Source organism: Stegostoma tigrinum, chromosome 2, assembly GCF_030684315.1.
Source record: "Stegostoma tigrinum isolate sSteTig4 chromosome 2, sSteTig4.hap1, whole genome shotgun sequence".
Lineage (NCBI taxonomy): Eukaryota > Metazoa > Chordata > Chondrichthyes > Orectolobiformes > Stegostomatidae > Stegostoma > Stegostoma tigrinum.
In genome coordinates, this window is record NC_081355.1 from 151,404,892 (window position 1) to 151,424,970 (window position 20,079).

The 20,079-nt window shown below is 44.5% G+C and overlaps 2 protein-coding genes across 3 annotated transcripts in view; one reads left to right on the forward strand and one right to left on the reverse strand.

The window, feature by feature from the left end:
- Positions 1 to 19,579, forward strand: part of sec22c (SEC22 homolog C, vesicle trafficking protein) — a 125,685-nt gene extending 106,106 nt beyond the window's left edge. Inside the window, exons 8-9 of one of the 2 annotated variants that reach the window (XR_009443001.1) lie at positions 16,679 to 16,789; positions 19,231 to 19,579. Coding sequence is in view for 1 of the 2 variants with exons in the window: in XM_059640275.1 (XP_059496258.1) it covers positions 16,679 to 16,688 (10 nt within the window). In the remaining variant the exon portion in view is untranslated. Of the gene's footprint in view, positions 1 to 16,678; positions 16,814 to 19,230 lie in introns of those variants that run through there. The other variant, XM_059640275.1, reaches the window with a different exon arrangement.
- The window catches only part of LOC125462931 (vasoactive intestinal polypeptide receptor-like), an 89,553-nt gene continuing 84,448 nt past the window's right edge, over positions 14,975 to 20,079 (reverse strand). Inside the window, exons 12-13 of the mRNA XM_059640244.1 lie at positions 19,219 to 19,260; positions 14,975 to 16,920 (exon numbers count right to left, since the gene is read on the reverse strand). Coding sequence (XP_059496227.1) covers positions 16,732 to 16,920; positions 19,219 to 19,260 — 231 coding nt within the window. The 3' untranslated portion in view covers positions 14,975 to 16,731. The remainder of the gene's footprint in view (positions 16,921 to 19,218; positions 19,261 to 20,079) is intronic.

Below are 20,079 nucleotides of genomic sequence, written 5' to 3' on the forward strand. Positions count from 1 at the left end.
GTCACAGGTCATGACGCTCAATAGACAATAGACAATAGGAGCTGGAGTAGGTCATTCGGCCCTTCGAGCCAGCACCACCATTCATTATGATCATGGCTGATCATCCACAATCGGTATCCTGTTCCTGCCTTATCCCCATAACCCTTGATTCCACTATCTTTAAGAGCTTAATAATTAAGGCTTTTTCGATAGAGAGTGGCAGGAGCCGGGCGGACGTGACATCAGTGCAGAGAGGCAGTTGGGAAGATAAGTGAGTGCAATTTAAGTACTTACCTTGAAGCCAGCGGGTCCTTTTTGCAGCGGAGAGCGGCAGGAGCCGGGCGGACGTAACGTCCGAACAGAGAGGCAGTTGGGAAGGTAAGTGAGTGCTATTTACGTGGGTGTGCTCTTGGCCCCAGGACCTACACAGTAGAGCCTCGCTCCCACCCTCCTCCTCTAACCTAATTAAGAGTCCACAGACTCACAGCAAAAAAACAAGAGTTGAGTGAAGTGCCTGGTGAGTAAGGTGCGAGTTTTCGGCGAAGAGGCTCAGTGAGGAGTTTACACCACTGTTGAAGAGGGTGAAGACATGACTACCAAGCTGAGTCAGTGTGCTGTGTGCATGATGTGGGAGGTCAGGGACACTGATGGTGTTTCTGGCTCCCATAGCTGTGGTAAGTGTGTACACATTCAGCTTCTGAAGGAGGTTGTTGCAGCCCTGAAAAAAGAACTAGATGGTCTCAGGCTCATCCAAGAGAACGAGAATTTTCTGGACAAGGCCTTCAACAAGGTCACTACACCGAGGATACCACAAGAGAGAAGGGGGATGTCGATGACAAAGGAAGACATGAATGAAGTACAAGAGACCCCGGGGAGAAGTACCTCTTGTAAACAGGTTGACTCTCTTGGAAACTGTCGAGACAGGTGACACTGCCAGTCTGAGAGGCAGACAGGTCTGCGAGTCGAAAATTGGCGTAGAGGCAGAGCCGAGGAGTCAGACATCATGGAGAGCCGTGGTAATAGGGGACTCCATAGTGAGAGGGACTGAAAGGGGTTTCTGCGGCAACAGGCGGTATTTTAGGATGGTGTGTTGCCTTCCTGGTGCCGGGATCCAGGACGTCACCGACAGATTGCAGGGAATCCTCAAGGGCGAAGATGAAGAGCCAGAGGTGGTGGTGCATGTCAGCACAAATGACGTCGGGAAGAAGAGGGACATTCTACAGCGGGACTTCAGAGAACTCGGAAGAAGGCTGAAAAGCAGGACTTCCAGGGTGGTTATCTCCGGTTTGCCTCCAGATCCTCGGGCTGGAGAGGGCAGGAACAGGGAAATAATGGACTTGAATGTGTGGCTGAGGAACTGGTGCAAGAAGCAAGGATTTACATTCTTGGATCACTGGGGTATGTTTTGGGGTAAGGATAAATTGTACAAGAGGGACGGTAACACCTTAATAGGTGGGGGACCAACTTTCTGGCAGGCAGGTTTGCCACTGCAACACAGGTGTGTTTAAACTAAGTAGTGGGGGCGAGGGGACAAACTGGAAATTTAAGAATCAAGTTAAAGGGAAAGTGAGAATAAGAGAAATTAAGAAAGACAACAGAATCAACAGAGCAGAAAACTCAAGAAGGGATCGTACAGTATGGCCAAGTGAAATAGGGATTGATAGGAAGGGTGAGGGGAGTAACGAATTGAAAATATTATATATGAATGCACGAAGCATAAGAAATAAGGTGGATGAGCTTGAGGTTCAGTTGGAAATTGGCAAGTATGATGTTGTGGGTATAGCTGAGACGTGGCTTCAAGTGGACAGGGCCTGTGAAATGAATATTCAAGCTATACGTGCTATCGAAAGGACAGACTGGTGGGCAGAGGGGGTGGGGTGGCCCTGTTGGTGAGGAATGATATTCAGTCCCTTGCGAGGGGGGACATAGAATCAGGAGATGTAGAGTCAGCATGGATAGAGCTGAGAAATTCTAAGAGTAGAAAGACACTAATGGGAGTTATCTACAGGCCCCCAAACAGTAGTCTGGATGTAGGGTGCAGGTTGAATCAGGAGTTGAAATTGGCCTGTCACAAAGGTATTACTACAGTTGTTATGGGGGATTTCAACATGCAGATAGACTGGGAGAATCAGGATGGCACTGGACCCCAAGAAAGGGAGTTTGTAGAATGCCTCTGAGATGGATTCTTAGAACAGCTTGTACTGGAGCCGACCAGGGAGGAGGGAATTCTGGATCTGGTGTTGTGCAATGAACCGGATTTGATCAAGGACCTCGAAGTAAAGGAGCCATTAGGAGGTAGTGACTTGTTGGATTAGAAACTGGCTTTCTGTAAGAAGGCAATGAGTGGTGGTTGATGGAAAATATTCAGCCTGGAGTCCGGTTACGAGTGGTGTGCCTCAAGGATCTGTTTTGGGACCACTGCTGTTTGTCATTTTTATAAATGACTTGGACGCAGGCATAGGTGGATGGGTTAGTAAGTTTGCAGATGACACTAAAGTTGGTGGAGTGGTGGACAGTGTGGAAGAATGTTGCAGGTTGCAGAGAGACTTGGATAAACTGCAGAATTGAGCTGAAAGGTGGCAAATGGAGTTTAATATGGATAAATGTGAGGCAATTCACTTTGGGAAGAATAATAGGAAGGCAGAATACTGCGTCAATGGAAAGATTGTTGGTAGTGTAGATGTGCAGAGGGATCTTGGTGTCCATGTATATAGATCCCTGAAAGTTGCCACCCAGGTTGATAGTGCTGTTAAGAAGGCATACCGTGTGTTAGGTTTTATTGGTAAAGGGATTGAGTTCCGGAGCCGTGATGTCATGCTGCAACTGTACAAAACACTAGTGCGCCCTCACTTGGAATACTGCGTGCAGTTCTGGTCGCCCCATTACAGGAAGGATGTGGAAGCATTGGAAAAGGTGCAGAGGAGATTTACCAGGATGTTGCCTGGTCTGGAGCGCAGGCCCTGTGAAGAAAGGCTGAGGACTTGGGTCTGTTCTCATTGGAGAGAAGGAGGCGAAGAGGGATTTAATAGAGCCATACAAGATGATCAGAGGATTAGTTAGGGTAGACAGTCAGAGTCTTTTTCTGAGGATGATGACTTCAGCTTGTACAAGGGGGCATAGCTACAAATTGAGGGGTGATAGATTTAAGACAGATGTCAGAGGCAGGTTCTTTACTCAGAGAGTGGTAAGGGCATGGAACGCCCTGCCTGCCAATGTTGTGAACTCAGCCACATTAGGGGCATTTAAACAGTCCTTGGATAAGCATATGGATAATGATGGGATAGTGTAGGGGGAGGGGCTTAGATTAATTCACAGGTCGGCGCAACATCGAGGGCCGAAGGGCCTATTCTGCGCTGTATTGTTCTATGTTCTATGTTCTATGTTCTATGTTCTATAATATGATACGCTTTAATCTGCAATTTGAGAGGGACAAGGGACAATCGGAACTGTCGGTACTGCAGTTGAACAAAGAGAACTATGGAGCTATGAGGGAGGAGCTGGCCAAAGTTCAATGGTTCAATACCCGAGCAGGGATGTCAGTGGAACAACAATGGCAGGTATTTCTGGATATAATGCAGAAGGTGCAGGATCAGTTCATTCCAAAGAGGAAGAAAGACCCTAAGGGGAGGCAGGGGCGGCTGTGGCTGAGGAGGGAAGTTAAGGACTGGTATAAAGATAAAAGAGAAGAAGTGTAACATAGCAAAGATGAGTGGGAAGCCGGAGGACTGGGAAGCTTTTAAAGAGCAACAGAAGATAACAAAAAAAGGCAATACGCAGAGAAAAAATGAGCTATGAAGGAAAACTGGCCAAAAATATTAAGGAGGATAGTAAAACCTTTTTTAGGTATGTGAAAAGAAAAAAAATGGTGAAGACGAAAATTGGGCCCTTGAAGTCAGAAATGGATGAATTTATTATGGGGAACAAGGAAATGGCAGAAGAGTTGAATAGGCACTTTGGATCTGTCTTCACTAGGGAAGACACAAGCAATCTCCCTGTTGCAATAGTGGCTGAAGGACCTAGGGTAATAGACGAACTGAAGGGTATTTATGTTAGGCAGGAAATGGTGTTGGATAGATTGTTAGGTCTGAGGGTCGATAAGTCCCTGGGACCTGATGGTGTGCATTCCAGGGTACTTAAGGAGGTGGGTCTAGAAATCGTGGACGCATTGGTAATCATTTTCCAATGTTCTATAGATTCAGGGTCAGTTCCTGTGGATTGGAGGGTGGCAAATGTTGTCCCACTTTTCAAGAAAGGAAGGAGAGAGAAAACAGGGAATTATAGACTGGTTAGCCTGGCGTCAGTGGTGGGAAAGATGCTGGAGTCAATTATAAAAGATGAAATCACGACTCATTTGGATAGCAGTAACAGGATAGGTCAGAGTCAGAATGGATTTACGAAGGGGAAATTGTGCGTGACTAATCTTCTGGAATTTTTTGATGATGTATCTATGAAGATGGACAAGGGAGAACCAGTGGATGTAATATACCTGGACTTTCAGAAAGCCTTTGATAAAGTCCCACATAGGAGATTGGTGAGCAAAATTAGGGCACATGGTATTGGGGGCAAAATTCTGACTTGGATTGAAAATTTGGCTAGCTGACAGGAAGCAAAGAGTAGTGATAAACGGTTCCCTTTCAGAATGACAGACCAATGGGGTACCACAACGTTTGGTGCTGGGACCGCAGCTGTTTACAATGTACATTAATGATATAGACGAAGGCATTAAAAGTAATATTAGCAAATTTGCTGATGACACAAAGCTGGGTGGCAGTGTGAAATGTGAGGAGGATGTTATGGGAATACAGGGTGACTTGGACAGGCTAGGTGAGTGGACGGATACTTGGCAGATGCAGTTTAATGTGGATAAATGTGAGGTTATACACTTTGGTGGCAAGAACAGGAAGGCAGATTACGATCTAAATGGAGTCAAGTTAGATAAAGGAGAAGCACAACGAGATCTGGGTGTTCTTGTACATCAGTCAATGAAAGCAAGCATGCAGGTACAGCAGGCAGTGAAGAAAGATAATGGCATGCTGGCCTTCATAACAAGAGGAATTGAGTATAGGAGGAAAGAGGCCCTTCTGCAGCTGCACAGGGCCCTGGTGAGACCACACCTGGAGTACTGAGTGCAGTTTTGGTCTCCAAATTTGAGGAAGGACATTCTTGCTATTGAGGGAGTGCAGCGTAGGTTCATGAGGTCAATTCCAGGAATGACGGGACTATCATATGTTGAAAGATTGGAGCGACTGGGCTTGTATACACTTGAGTTTAGAAGGATGAGAGGGGATCTGATTGAGACGTATCAGATTATTAAGAGATTGCTTGAAAAATAGTTGCTGAGACAGTGCTGATGTAGAAATATCACTGCCGCTCAATAGGGCAGCACGCTAGCTTAGTGGTTAGCATTGCTGCCCCCTACCACCAATGACCTGGGTTCAGTTCCATCCTTGGGAGACTGTCTGTGTAGAATCTGCATGTTCTCCCTGTGTCTGTGCTTGTTTTCTCTGGGTGCTCTGGTTTCTTCCTATAGTCCAAAGGTGTGCAGGACTGGACGTGATAAGTTGCCCAAGGTGTCCAGGAATGTGCAGGCTAGGTGGATTAGCCATGAAAAATACAGGGATAGGGTAGGTCTTGGTGGGTTAGCCTTCAAAGGGTCTTTGTGGACTCTTAAGAGCCAACCAGCCTGCTCCCACACTATAGGGATTTGATGGTTGACTCCTGAATCTAACTCACTTTATTGTTATGCTTATATATCTGTTGGCTGAGTATTTGTGTCTGATATCCAGTTGTAATATTCCTTTGTCTGTTGCTGCCAGCAAGATACTCACTGCTCCTCACGAGCTGTGCACCAATCACACTCTACATATTGCTCCAGCATTTTCTGCCCATTGCAATTACCTCTTGAACTGAATGTGTTGCTATGTCCATTTCAGAGGGCCAGCCAATGGTCGAATACATTGCTGTGGGTGTTGTGTTACATTTAGGTCAGACTGTGTAAAGATGGCAGATTTCCTTCAATAAAGTTAATAAATGAAGTGCATGATTTTGTCATGATGGCTCAGTGGTTAGCATTGCTGCCTCACAGTGCAAGGGACCTGGTTTCGATTCCACCCTCGGGTGACTGTCTGTGTGGAGTTTGCACATCCTCCCCGTGTCTGCGTAGTTTCCTCCGGGTGCTCCAATTTCTTCCCACAGTCCAAAGATTTGCAGGCTAGGTGGACTGGCCATGCTAAATTGCCCGTAGTGTTCAGGGATATGTAGATTAGGTGGGTTAGTGGGGGATGGGTCAGTGTGGACTTAATGGGCTGAAGGGCCTGATTCCAAACTTTAGGTATCTATGATGTGCAAACAAGCAACGATATCTAACACAGCCACCTTTACTGAGACAGACACTCAATTATTGCTGAGTTAATTGGCCATAAATTTCACCAGTAGTTGTGGTGGAATGTGAACATAGCCCCAATGTGCCCCCCCAATCGTAGCCTGTGCCTCTGTGATGCTAGGTCAGTGACTTTATCGCTACACTACCGTCTCACCTAGTGACATGTATTACATTGTAAGAGATTTTATAAACACAACAGGAGTAAGGTGAAACCTTGCATACTAGTACCTCATGGCACATTTCAGCAGGTATGAACCTTCAACACTTCTAGGTCCACTTTCATGGTCCTAGGGGAGGTGATGGCTCAGTGATATTACCTCATTGTTAATCCAGAGACCCAGATAACATTCTGGGGACCTGGGTTAAAATCCCATCACGGTAGATGGTGCAATTTGAATTTAATAAAAAATCTGGAATGAAGACTCTAATGATGACCATTAACCCATTGTCGATTGTTGGAAAAACCCATCTGGTTCACTGATGCCCTTTAGGTAAGGAAACTGCCATCCTCACCTGGTCTGGCCCAGACCCATAGCAATGTGGTTGACTATTAACAGCCCTCAGGGCAATTAGGGATTGGCAATAAATGCTGGTCTGGTCAGCAACACCCCCATACCATGAATGAGTAAAAGAAAAATGAATCAGCAAAAGTGACTGGAGAAGAATCTTGTACATCCTAAGAGATAATAGGAACTGCAGATGCTGGAGAATCCGAGATAACAAAGTGTGGAGCTGGATAAACACAGCAGGCCAAGCAGCATCAGAGGAGCAGGAAGGCTGATGTTTCAGGCCTGGACCCTTCATCAGAAAAATGAAGGGTCCAGGCCTAAAACATCAGCTTTCCTGCTCCTAAGATGCTGCTTGGCCTGCTGTGTTCATCTAGCTCCACACACTGTTAGCTGGGACTATTCTCATTAGAATTTAGAACAATGAGGGGTAATCTTACAGGAACATATAAAATTATGAAGTGAATAAGTAGGATAGAAACAGAGAAGTTATTTCCACTGGTGGGTGACACTAGAACTCGGGGCATGGCCACAAAATAAGAAATAGATTTAAGACTGAACTGAGAAGGAAGTTCTTCACCCAAAGGGTTGTGAATCTGTCGAGTTCCCTGCCCAGGGAAGTAGTTGAGGCTGCCTTGTTGAATGTTTTTAAGGCAAAGACAGATCGACTTTTGAACAGTAAAGGAAGTAAGGGTTATGGTTAGCGAGCTGGTAAGTGGAGCTGAGTCCATTGAAAGATCAGCCATGATCTTATTGAATGGTAGAGCAGGCTTGTGATGGCCTACTTATGCTCATATTTCTTATGGATTTAAGATAGCCAGGATTATCCTTTGTTGCAGTTCAATACCTCTTTAGATATCGTCCCATCACATTTAGGAGAACTCAGGTGCCCTAAAGCAGGGGGTCAGGGATTGCTAAAAGTAGACATGATGGTGTGTCAAAATACAAAAACTCTCTGAACCTGTGAATGCCTTTGAAGAACTGTCTGGATGTCAAAGAACTGTCAAAACCCTTCGGAACAGTCAAAGTTGTCAAGAGACGTAGCTCTGCCGGGCTTCAAATTGTAAAAACAAAGCGTAGAGGTGGGTAAAAATCAGTACCTTCTATTTCAACCTGTTGATTTAAGCCTAAGGGTAACCAATGTAGCATTCGTGATGCATGACTGATGTTGCAATCTGATGATACCAGAGTGGGCTGCCTGTTAAGAGTTTGAATGAAATTTGCAAACGATTATAACATAACAAGGTGTGGAACTGGATGAATACAGCAGGCCCAGCAGCAGCTGGGCCTGCTGTGTTCATCCAGCTCCACGCCTTGTTATCTCGGATTCTCCAGCATCTGCAGTTCCTATTATCTCTGATACTATAACAACATTTGCTTTTGTAAGATATTAAACACCAAACTGAAATGTTTGTTCACGAGTGACTAGTCAAAGGAATTTCAGTGGAATGGTTTTTATTATTATTAATGAGGACATTTTTAAAAATAATGATAGCATCACCAGATGGATAACTTTATTTTAAGGCAGCTGCTGAGATCTGTCCATGATGGATATTAGGTGAGTTGGCGTTAGAGTGTTAAAGGAAGAAGTGGTAGGTAGGGGCACATGAGTTGGCACTGCTGACACAGGAGCCGGTGGGCCAAGAGTTGGCGTGTGGGGGTTAATTTAGATCAATGTGAGGTGCTGTATTTTGGAAAGGCAAATCAGGGCAGGGCCCTGGGGAGTGTTGCTGAACAAAAAGACCTTGGAGTGCAGATTCATTGTTTCATGAAAGTGGAGTCGCAGGTAGACAGGATAGTGAAGAAGGTGTTTGAATGCTTGCCTTTGTTGGTCAGTGCATTGAGTATAGGAATTGGGAGGCCATGTTGCGGCTGTACAGGACGTTAGATTAGTATTTTGGAATAATGTGTTCAAGTTTGGTCTCCCTGTTATAGGAAGGATGTTAGATAACAAAATGTGGAGCTGGATGAACACAGCAGGCCAAGCAGCATCTCAGGAGCACAAAAGGTGACATTTCGGGTCTAGGCCCTTCATCAGAGCTCTGATGAAGGGCCTGGACCCAAAACGTCAGCTTTTGTGCTCCTGAGATGCTGCTTGGCCTGCTGTGTCCATCCAGCTCCACACTTTGTTATCTTGGATTCTCCAGCATCTGCAGTTGCCATTATCACTGATAGGAAGGATGTTGTTAAGTTTGAAAGGGTTCAGAAAAGGTTTACAAGGATGTTGCCAGGATTGGAGGGTTTGATGCCGAATAGGCTGGGACTGTTTTCACCGGAGCGTCAGAGGCTGAGGGGTGACCTTACAGAGGTTTATAACATCATAAGGGGCATGAATAGGGTGAATAGCCAAGGTCTTTTTCCTAGGCTGGGGGGGTCCAAAACTAGAGGGGCATCGGTTTAGGAGGGGAAAGATATAAAAGGGGCAACATGTTCATGCAGAGGGTGGTGCATTTATGGAATGAGCTGCCAGAGGAAGTGCTGGATGCTGGTACAGTGACAATATTTAAAGTCACCTGGATGGGTTTAGACAGCTATGGGCCAAATGCTGGCAAATGGGACCAGATTAACTTAGGATATCTGGTTGGTGTGGATAAGTTAGACTGAAGTGCCTCTTTTCTATGCTGTACAGCTGTGTGATTCTCTGACTAGGGTGATTGGGGCGGGCATACCAGGGCATGGCATGTAGGTACAGTGACAGGTAGTCACACAGCAGCTACGATGGTGCACAAAGAGTCACAGGTTGGCATAAGGAATACGAAAGGCACAAGGCAGCACAACGGCAGAGTGTGGCATTGAATTTTGAAGGGCCCTGGAGGAGGATGGCAGCATAGATTGGCAGGAACGGGGGGCATGGGGAAGTCTATGGGATGGTGGGGAAATTTGGTGGTGAGGGGTGTGACAGCTGGAGGATTAGATTTTGTAGAACCTACTAAAAATGATTAGAACAAAAGAGTTGGGTCTTGGAGACAGGCCTAGCACACAACCCCACCTCTGCCCCCAAGTGGATTGCTCTCTCAAGCTCTGGGGTTGCCTCACCCAGCCACTGGAGAACACCAGTGCAATGAAGTGATGGCCTGGCCATCCAGAGTACAATTTCCCTGTCATGGAGACCAGCAAGTGTGTCAATTGAAATCTTCAATTAGCTTCAATCAGAAGGAGGTCTGGTCTCTGGGAGGGAACAAGCTGAGTGGAAATGAAGACACATTGGGCCAATGGAAAACGCACATTTAATTCACAAGCTACTTTGCATTTCAGAACAAGCATTAGACACAGCTTCGCATTACACAGACCAACTGCGCACAATAAAACAATTCAGATGCAACATAATCTGACTGAAGATATTACATCATACCAGAGCTTCTTTCATTCTTAGACTGCGGTGTCACCTTAAAGAACTCTAATAGGTTTGTTTAAGTGTCATTTCCCTTTCACAAAACCACATTGTCTCTGCCTGGTTACCTTGAATTTTTCTCAGTGACCTGCTTATAACATCATGGTTTTGAATGGAGATTATTAACTCCAAAAGAACATTGACAAGTTGGTGGAGTGATGGATAGGTATAGATGAGCTCCAATGTTGAGTAATGTGAGATGATACACTTAATTCAGGAGGACTCGGAAATGCAATATAAAATAGGGTATACCATTGTAAAGGGGTGCAGGAGCACAGAGAGCTGGGAGTATACCTGCACAGATAATGGAAGGCGACAAGACAGGTTGGAGAGGACAGTTAACAAAACATGAGTATCCTTGGCTTTATTAATAGGGAGCATGGAATATAAGAGCAGGGAGGTAATGTTGAATTTGTATAAGACACTTGCTAGACCTCAGCTGGAGTTCTGCGTAGAGCTGAGCATGCTACATTATAGGAAAGATGGGAACACATTGGAGAGAGTGTGGAAGCAATTTATAAGAATGGCTCTAGGGATGAGAAACTCCGTTGATAGATTGAAGAAGTTGGGACTGTTTTCCTTGGAGAGACAAAGGCTAAGAGGAAATTTGAGACAGGTTTTCAAATCATGAGCAGGTTGGACAGAATAGATTGTGAGAAACTGTTCCCACTCATAAAAGGAACACAAATGAGAGGGCGTAAAGTGATGCGCATAAGAAGCGAAGGTGATGTGAGAAAATACTTTAACTTACCGAGTAATTAGGGGCTGGAATGCACTGCCTGGAAATGGGATGGAGGCAGGTTCAATTGAAGCATTTAAGAGGGGAGCTGGATATGTATTTGGATAGAAATGGTGTGCAGGGATATGGGGGGGGAGACAGGAGATTGACATCAGGTAACAGAACTAGAGCAGATACAATGGGCTGAATGGCTTCCTTCTGTGGCATAACAGTTCTGTGATTTGAAGAGTTTCTGTTCTCCTAATGGGGGGGAAGGGGTAGTTTGTAACCAATGGTAAATGCGCTCTAATAAGACACATTCACTCCTGGAAATTGGAACCACATTAACCTTGCTCAGTGGACTAGTTGATCTGATACCTCCCTATAACACACAGGATGATCAGCGTGCTGGCTCTTGTCATTGGGATTAAGCTTCAAAAGTTCCTATCAAAAGTAAGAATTCTCCTGTATCTACATATTTGGATCAGTGATATCTCCCAGTTTCCAGGTCATGCAATGGCTTCACCGGTCCTCTCACAGGAGAACAGAAGCAGTACATCCCACAGGGAGCACCCTCTTTTCACACACATCTGCCCCTTCCTATCACATTCTTCCAACAGAGTACAAATAGATTCGTCAGTAAATTTTGCAAAGTTTTTATCCCCCCCTTTCTTCACTCACGGGATGAGGGTGTCACTGGCTACGCAGCATTTATTGCCCATCCCTAATTGCCCAGAGGGCAGTTAAGAGTCAGCCACATTGCTGTGGGTCAGGAGTCACATGTAGGCCAGACCAGGTAAGTGTGATATATTCTTTCCCTGAAGGACATTAGTGAACCAGATGGGCTTTTCCCCACCCCCAACAATCAACAATGGCTTCACGGTCATCAGTAGATTCTTAACTCCAGATATTTTATTGAATTCAAATTCCACGATCTTCCGTGGCAGGATTCAAACCCAGATCTCCAGAACATTATCTAGGTCTCTGGATTAACAGTCCAGCGATAATGTCACTAGGCCATCGACTTCCCACAAGTGCCAAGAATTAGATTCATTAAACAGCTCTCAAAAGAGATGAGAAGTCAGGTGTTTGCTGTTCTAATTCAGCCATCTCTCAGATAACAAGGTGTTGAGCTGGATGAACACAGCAGGCCAAGCAGCATCATAGGAGCAGGAATGCTGATGTTTCGAGCCCAGACCCTTCTTGAAGAAGGGTCTAGGCCCGAAACATCAGCATTCCTGCTCCGATGATGCTGCCTGGCCTGCTGTATTCATCCAGCTCCACATCTTGTTATCTCAGATTCTCCAGCATCTGCAGTTCCTACTGTCCCAGCCATTTCTCTTGTGCCTTTGAAAAGCAAGAAGTGAAAACTTCCTTTTATAGCCTTCATTTTTCAGCCAGGATTCTGCCAACTTGTTTGGAGCTCATTGCCACTTTCCACACAGACTAACAGTCCAGTGAACATCGCAGAGGGGCTTGCTGGGTGTGGGGAGGGGGGAGCACATGACATTTACATTCAGCTGCTGAGGGGAAATTGAGTTATTTTGCCGTGGGTCAACATGATGTGCTCGCTTGCACATTCAGCTTTAGCTGATTGAAGGCACCATCATTCTGAACAGTGTGCTATTTTAGTGTCATGTTTAGGATGGTTCTGTCCTCCAGCAATCTTGGACTGAAACTCAATCTGCTGTAAGACACAGGCACTAATCGAGGAACTTGCTTAGCCCAGTTGGCTGGATGGTTGGTTTGCAATATTATACAATGCTAACAGTGTGGGTTCAACTCCTGCACTGTGGGATTGCTATGACGGACTCTCTTTCTCAACCTCTCCCCTTGCCTGAGAGCTGGTGACCCTCAGGTGAAACCACAATAGATTCCTCTCTACTAAGACAGCAGACATATACTGACTTTACCTTTTTATATGAGGAACTTTAACTTTTACAATGGCATTGAAAGAAAATACATTAAGTGCAAGTAAAATTAATATGACAATTATTCACAGCCCTAGACAATGAGGCTTATTTACAATATTGTGAGTTGATCCACTTCACATTACACTTTTGCACCAAGACTGATGAAAGGCGGCATGGACTGAGGATACCAAAATATCATGGTTACAGTACACTGTTCTGAAGAAGATTTGCTGGACTCAAAACGTTAACTCTGTTTCTCTTCGCACAGATGCTGCCAGACCTGCTGAGTTTCTCCAGCAATTTCTGCTTTTCTTTTTAAGCAGGTTTCGCTCCTGAGATAGTCTTCTCACATCAATATTCAAAACAGAAAAAATAATCCTCAGAATGTATTCATTTGCTTTCATATTTGGCATGTTCTTAAGTTGATTTTGACCACTTTAAGATGATAGTATTGTGCATGCTCATCAAGGCAAAATGTGTTCATTGCACAGAATTGATCTGAATTGCAGGCACCACTGTCAGTAAGAAGCAACTCATTTTTAAAACATTCATGTGAGTGTTGCTGATTAGACCAGCATTTACTGTTCCACCCCTAATTGGGTGGCACGGTGGCTCAGCGGTTAGCACTGCAGCCTCGCAGTGCCAGGGACCTGGGTTCGATTCCAGCCTCGGGCCACTGTCTGTGTGGAGTCTGCACATTCCCCCCGTGTCTGTGTGGGCTTCCTCCCACAGTTCAGTGATGTGCAGGTTCGGTGGATTGGCCATGCTAAAATGCCCCATAGTGTGCAGGCTAGGCAGATTGGCCATAGGAAATTTTGGGGGTGGGGGCGGGTGGGTTGCCTTTTACAGGGTTGGAATGGGCTGAACGGCCTCTTCCACAGTGTAAGGATTCAATGATGCTAATTGTCCAAGGACCACAGTGCTATACGTAGGCCAGACCAGGTAAAGATGGCACATTTCCTTCCTTAAAAGGCATTAGTGAACCAGATGGGTATTTCCCCTTTAACAGTTTCATCTTTAGATTCTGAATTTCAGATTCTAATTCAATACAATACAATTTGCCATGGTGGGTTTTGAACTCACGAACATTAGCTGGAGCTCTGGGTTTTTAAAGACTAGCAATAATACCATTCAGCCACCACCTCCCAATCGCCAGAAGATATACAGGTTACAAGTCTGGACGAGGAGCTCAGCCTGTGAAGCCACAATATTAATACAGTGGCAGAATAAAACTGCTGCTTCGCTCGAACTCTGATCTCAGAACAGTGAACTAAACCTTCTCATTCGTTGGTCACCCTCCTGTGTGACTCTAAATATAATATTGATGTTTGCATTATTATTGCACTGAGCTGAGTTAAGTACACATGATTCAGAGGTAAGTCTCATCTCTGTAATTAAAAACGAGATAAGGTACACATCTAATGCACATCTCCCCGACTATTGACAGCTGTTTACTCACAGCAAGCTGAGAACAGAACTGTCTGATCTTCTGTGATGTTGGTTGAGGGACATCTGTTGGCCAAAGATAGCTCTCCTTCCAAGTAGTACCATGGGACATTTACATCCAAGTGAGGGAGCAGATGGGAGGCACCCAGTTTAACATCTCACCTGAAAGACAGCATTGTGAACTGTACAGAACTCTCACAAAACCGCACCAGAGTGCTAGCTGGGGTTATGCACACAGTGCCAGGAGTGGAACTTGAGCACCCAACCCCAAAAAAGCAGTGTAAGCACTAAGCCTCAGAAATCAATGATGGGTGCAGGACTTTGCAATTGGCTTTATTAACTGGTCCCTCACTTTAGTTTCTCAACAACAATAATAGCTATAAATTTCTCTGATAGGACTCTAGAGGTGGTGCAGAGGAGATTTACTACAATGCTGCCTGGGCAGGAGGGCAGGTCTTATGAGGAAAGGTTGAGGAAGCTAGGGTTTTTCTCACTGGAGCAAATAAGAGGTGCTGGAAATTAGTGAGTGTGACAGCAATTTTGCAGAGAGAAACATATCAACCTCTTATCACAGGGACTCAAACAGCCTGAAACATCAACTCTATCTCTTGATCCACAGATGCCACCACTTCTGCTGAGTTTCTTCAGCACCTTCCTTTTTATTCCAGATTTCCAGAATGAACAGTATTTTGCTTTTAAGATTTCTCAAACCTGTTTCATACATAAAATAACATTTGATCCCATCAGTCCAATTGTTAGCTAAATTGAAGTCCCAGAGTTGACAGCATTAACCAGTCCCTTTCTCAAGGACAAATGTTAGCTAGTCAGTCATGCTTACATCCTATCAAAGAATAAAAGGTTATTGAAGATCAAAAAAAAATCACCAGCATAAATTGAGAGTCCACGTTGAGGAGGAGAAAAATCTGCTCCCTATAAAGTTGTTTTATTTACTGAAGTAGATTCAATTTTTCAAAACTGTAAACATGGACTGCACAATGGACTGTGTGGAGTTTGCACATTCTCCCTCTGTCTGCGTGGATTTCCTCTGGGTGCTCCGGTTTCCTCTCACAGTCCAAGGATGTGCAGGTTAAGTGGATTGGCTGTGCTAAATTGCCCGTAGTACCCAGGGGTGCATAGGTTAGGTGGTTTAGCCATGGGAAATGCAGGGTTACAGGGACAGGGTCGGGGATGGGTCTGGGTGGACTCAATGGGCCATACAGCCTGTGTCTACACTGTAGGGATTCTATGTTTCTATAATACCCTGATGGTAAATTTGCCCAACTTCATTTTGTATGCCCCCCGTGAGACACCCTCCAGTACTGGCATCAACTTGTGGAAAAACAGATTAATCAAAATGGAAAGAATTTCACAGAAGAAAGCTGTGATCTTGCCTCTTGTTTCAAGAACAGGCATCTCAAACCTGGTTTACAGACAACAACCTGTAATTATACAGTGCCTTTCACATGATAAACAATTCTTAGGTCTAAAGGGATTGAAGGGTATGGGGAGACAGTGAGTTGGATAGCCAGCCATGATCATATTGATTGATTGATTTTTTGTCACGTGTACCGTAGCACAGTGAAAAGCTTTGTTTACAAGCAGTACAGGCAGATCACAGTAAGCAACGATGTACAGATCAAAACAACTTAGACAAAGGCATACAGGTTATATTGCACAGTGTGTGCACTAGGCGAGATCAACGTTTGCAAGATCAACATTATTTGAGGCTAGAGAGTCCATTCATCAGTCTGATAATGGCCAGGGAGAAGCTGTTCCTGAATCTGTTTGTGCGTGTGCACAGGCTTCTGCATCTTCTGCTTGATGGAACAGATTATAGGAGATCATTACCTTGCTCCTGCTCCTATTTTCTATGTCTGTAAGGTGCTTTACAGGAGCATTAGAAAGCAAAAAATGACTCAACGCTACACATGGGACATCGGGGAAGATGACTAAAAGCTCAGCCAAAGAGGTAGGTTTTAAGGAGTGTCTGATAGGGGGAAAATAAGGTACAGAGGCAGTTGGTCGTAGGGAGAGAATTTGAGGATTGAGTTCCGCAAAAACTGTGCAACGATACAATAATTTACCTTTGTCAATTTGTCAATCATTGAAATCTTTGAGATGTGGCTTCCTGTGATTGTCCATCAAATGCAAAGCCAATCTTGCCCCATCTCAAGATGGTTGCCCCCACTTTTTTTAAGCAGTGCAATTCTTAGACACAGAATACTGATCAATATCCACTTTTTGGGAAGATGTGCTTCATTTCCTCAGGAATGTCGGGTATCAAGTCAACTCGGTGTTACGAAGCTTCGCTGTATCATTTCTTTTTGTCGGGTTTCTCCTCAGGATAGCGTGAGATTTAATGTTCGATCAAACCCTGGAAGTTGAGGTGCCTCACGCTACGCAGTGGAAGACTCGGCTTGAAAGCTCAACGATCGTGTCTTAGGACTGCACTTGGTAAGCATTGAGACCTGGGTGGCACAGTTGGTGCCATTGCTGCCCATGGACGGATGGTGGTACTTCAGGTCTCCTCCCACGTACCTCTCAACATGCCATCGCCTCCACTTCCTCTTCAGCTCCGACTGAACCTACACACAGGCGACAACATCAGTTATAAGGCAGAAGTTGGCTATTCGGCCCATTGAGTTGTGGTTGATTTAATAATCCTCAACCCCACTTTTACCGCCATTTCCCCATAACCCTTGATTCCCTTACTGTTTAAAAATCTATCTCAGGCTTGAATTTATTTAACGACCCAGTCCCGGCAGACCCTCTGCAGTAAAGAATTCCACAGGTTTCATAGTGCGGAGCAGAGTGAGCCCTGAGATGATGCTTGTGAGGTAGGCCCAGTGCCAAAAGATGGTGCCTGAGGATTGGTGACTTTGTCATTGGCTGGGTCCGATGTTGGCACAGGCAGAGTGATGGTAGGACGGCACCACGGTGACGGTCTCTGACCTCGGTGCAGATGGTGATGAAGGTGAATTGGCCCAGCAGTGAAAGATGGTGGCTCAGGATTGGTGGCTTCAACGTTAGTTGGGACTTTGCAAAACGGCAGTACTTCAGAGTTGGTTGAGAACTCGTACATAGATGGACTTCCCTTTAAACTATCTCTTTTCATGTTTTCTTACCCTCAAACAATCAAAATGGTGCCAGCTTATGGCAATAAATTAAAACTTCTCACTGAATTTTATCATATTTCACTGTAAAACACGTGACATTAAATCATTCATTCATTCAGATTCTCTCCCCTCTGAGAGAAGAAATTCCTCCTCTTCTCTGTCTTAAGTGTGTAATTCCTTAATGTGTAAGGCTTGTACATTACAGCTTGGAAGAATGCGAGGCAACCTTATTGAAACATACAAGATTCTTGATGACTTAATAGGGTAGATGTGGAGAGGTTCAGACAGTGCAGTCTCAGAATAAGGGATCACATGAATTTTGTTGTATTTCACTGTAAAACATACGTGAGAAGAAATTCCTCCTCTTCTCTGTCTTAAGTGTGTAATTCCTTATTCTAAGGAGGAATTTCTTCTCACGTATGTTTTACAGTGAAATACAACAAAATTTATGAAACAAAATTCTGAGACTGCACTGTCTGATACTAGACTCTCCCATGAGGGGAAACAACCTCTCCACATCTACCCTATTAAGTCATCAAGAATCCTGTATGTTTCAATAAGGTTGCCTTGCATTCTTCCAAGCTGTAATGTACAAGCCTTACACATTCAACCTCTCCTCATAAGACAGTCTCTCCATATGTGGGATCAGCTCAGTGAACCTTCTCTGGACTGCCTCCAATGACAGTACATCTTCCCTTACAAAAGGAGGCCAAATCTGTTCACAGTATTTCAGCTGTGATCTGACCCGTGCCTTGATAAGGGGGTTGGAGGGATTTGCTTATGAGGGGAAGTTGAATAGGTTGGTCTTTATTGGAATTTAAAAGAAAGAAAGATGCCCTTATTGAAACATTTAAGATTGTTAGGAGGCTTCACAGGGCCAATGCAGAAAAGTTGTTTCCCCTTGTGGCAGAATAAGCAACCCTAGAATACTGTGGGTTTTATTAATCCTTCTCTCTACCTGTCCTGCCACATTTCATGATTTACGCACATATAAGGCCAGGCGTTCTGCTCCTGCAGACCTTTTGGAATAGTGACACTGTCCTTATTCCTCTGTTTCTGTGTTCTCTGTACAAAAATGTAGCACCTCACACTTCTCCACACTGAACTCCATCCATCTTCTGATTTTGATTTGATTTGATTCATTTTGGCCCTAGGTACAGTGAGAAGTGTTGTTTTGCGTGTAATACAGGCAGATCATGCCATACAAAGTGCATTAGGGTAGCAGAACACAACGAGGAATACAGAGAAGGTGCACAAACAGCGTGATCGATATTAAGTTTAAAATTTGAGGTGTCCTTTCAGAAGTCTAATAATAGCGGAGAAAAAGCTGATCTTGAATCTGTTGGTCCCTGTGTTTAAGCTTTTGTGTCTTCTGCCTGACGGAAGAGATTGGAAGAGATTATAACCTCTGCCCAATCCACTGAATTTCCGTTTTTTTCAAGTTCTACACTATCTGCTTCACAATTTAAATTTCTTTTGTATCCTCCACAGACTGAAAATGTGCCCTGCACACCAAGATCCAGATCATTTATAGATATCAAGAAAAGCAAGAGTCTCATACCAGTCCCTGGAGAACTCCACTACAAACCTTCCTTCAGTCTGAAAAATATCCATTGACCATCACTTTCTGTTTCCAGTTTTGTATCCATGTAGCTACTGTCCCCTTTCCACAGCTGATAGCTTTCCTCAGAAGTGTGCTGCATGGTGCTGTACCTTTTGGAAACCAATTTATATGATAATGCAGATTGATATCACTTTTTCTCTTACCTCTCCATTCAGGAAACAGTACAGCACGGCTACAATGAAACCCTGTGGAAAATAACAAGCGGAAGACATTGTTATCACAAGGACAATGTTTCACTATCTGAGCAAGGTACAATCCATGATTCGACCCTCACGAATCTATCACAAAATAAAACAAGGAGAACCGATTCATCTGCCCCCGCTTACAAAACTTTTAACAGGTAGATTAAAGTTTAAACATGCGACTGATTTAATTACAAACTCTGCCAGCATTTTGGAAAGGGCAGGACTCATACAGTTAATGGTAAGGTCCTAGGCTGTGTTGCTGAACAAAGAGACCTTGGAGCGCAGGTTCATAGTTCCTTGAAAGTGGAGTCGCAGGTAGACAGGATAGTGAAGAAGGCGTTCGGTATGCTTGCCCTTATTGTTCACTGCATTGAGTATTGGGGTTGGGAAGTCATGTTGCGGCTGTACAGGACATTGGTTAGGCCATTTTTGGAATACTGCATTCAGTTCTGGTCTTCCTGTTATAGGAAAGATGTTGTGAAAAGTGAAAGGGCTCAGAAAAGATTTACAAGGATGTTGCCAGGGTTGGAAGGTTTCAGCTACGGGGAGAGGCTGAATAGGCTGGGACTATTTTCCCTGGAGTGTCGGAGGCTGAGGGGTGACCTTATAGAGATTTGTAAAATCATGATGGACATAGATATAGGGTGGATAGACAAGGTCTATCTTACCCAGGGTATGGGAGTCTAAAACTAGGGGACATACATTTAAGCTGGGAGAGGAAAGATTTAAAAAGGACCTAAGGGGTAACATTTTCACACAGAGGGTGGTGTGTGTATGGAATGAGCTGTCAGAGGAGGTGGTGGAGTCCGGTACAATTAC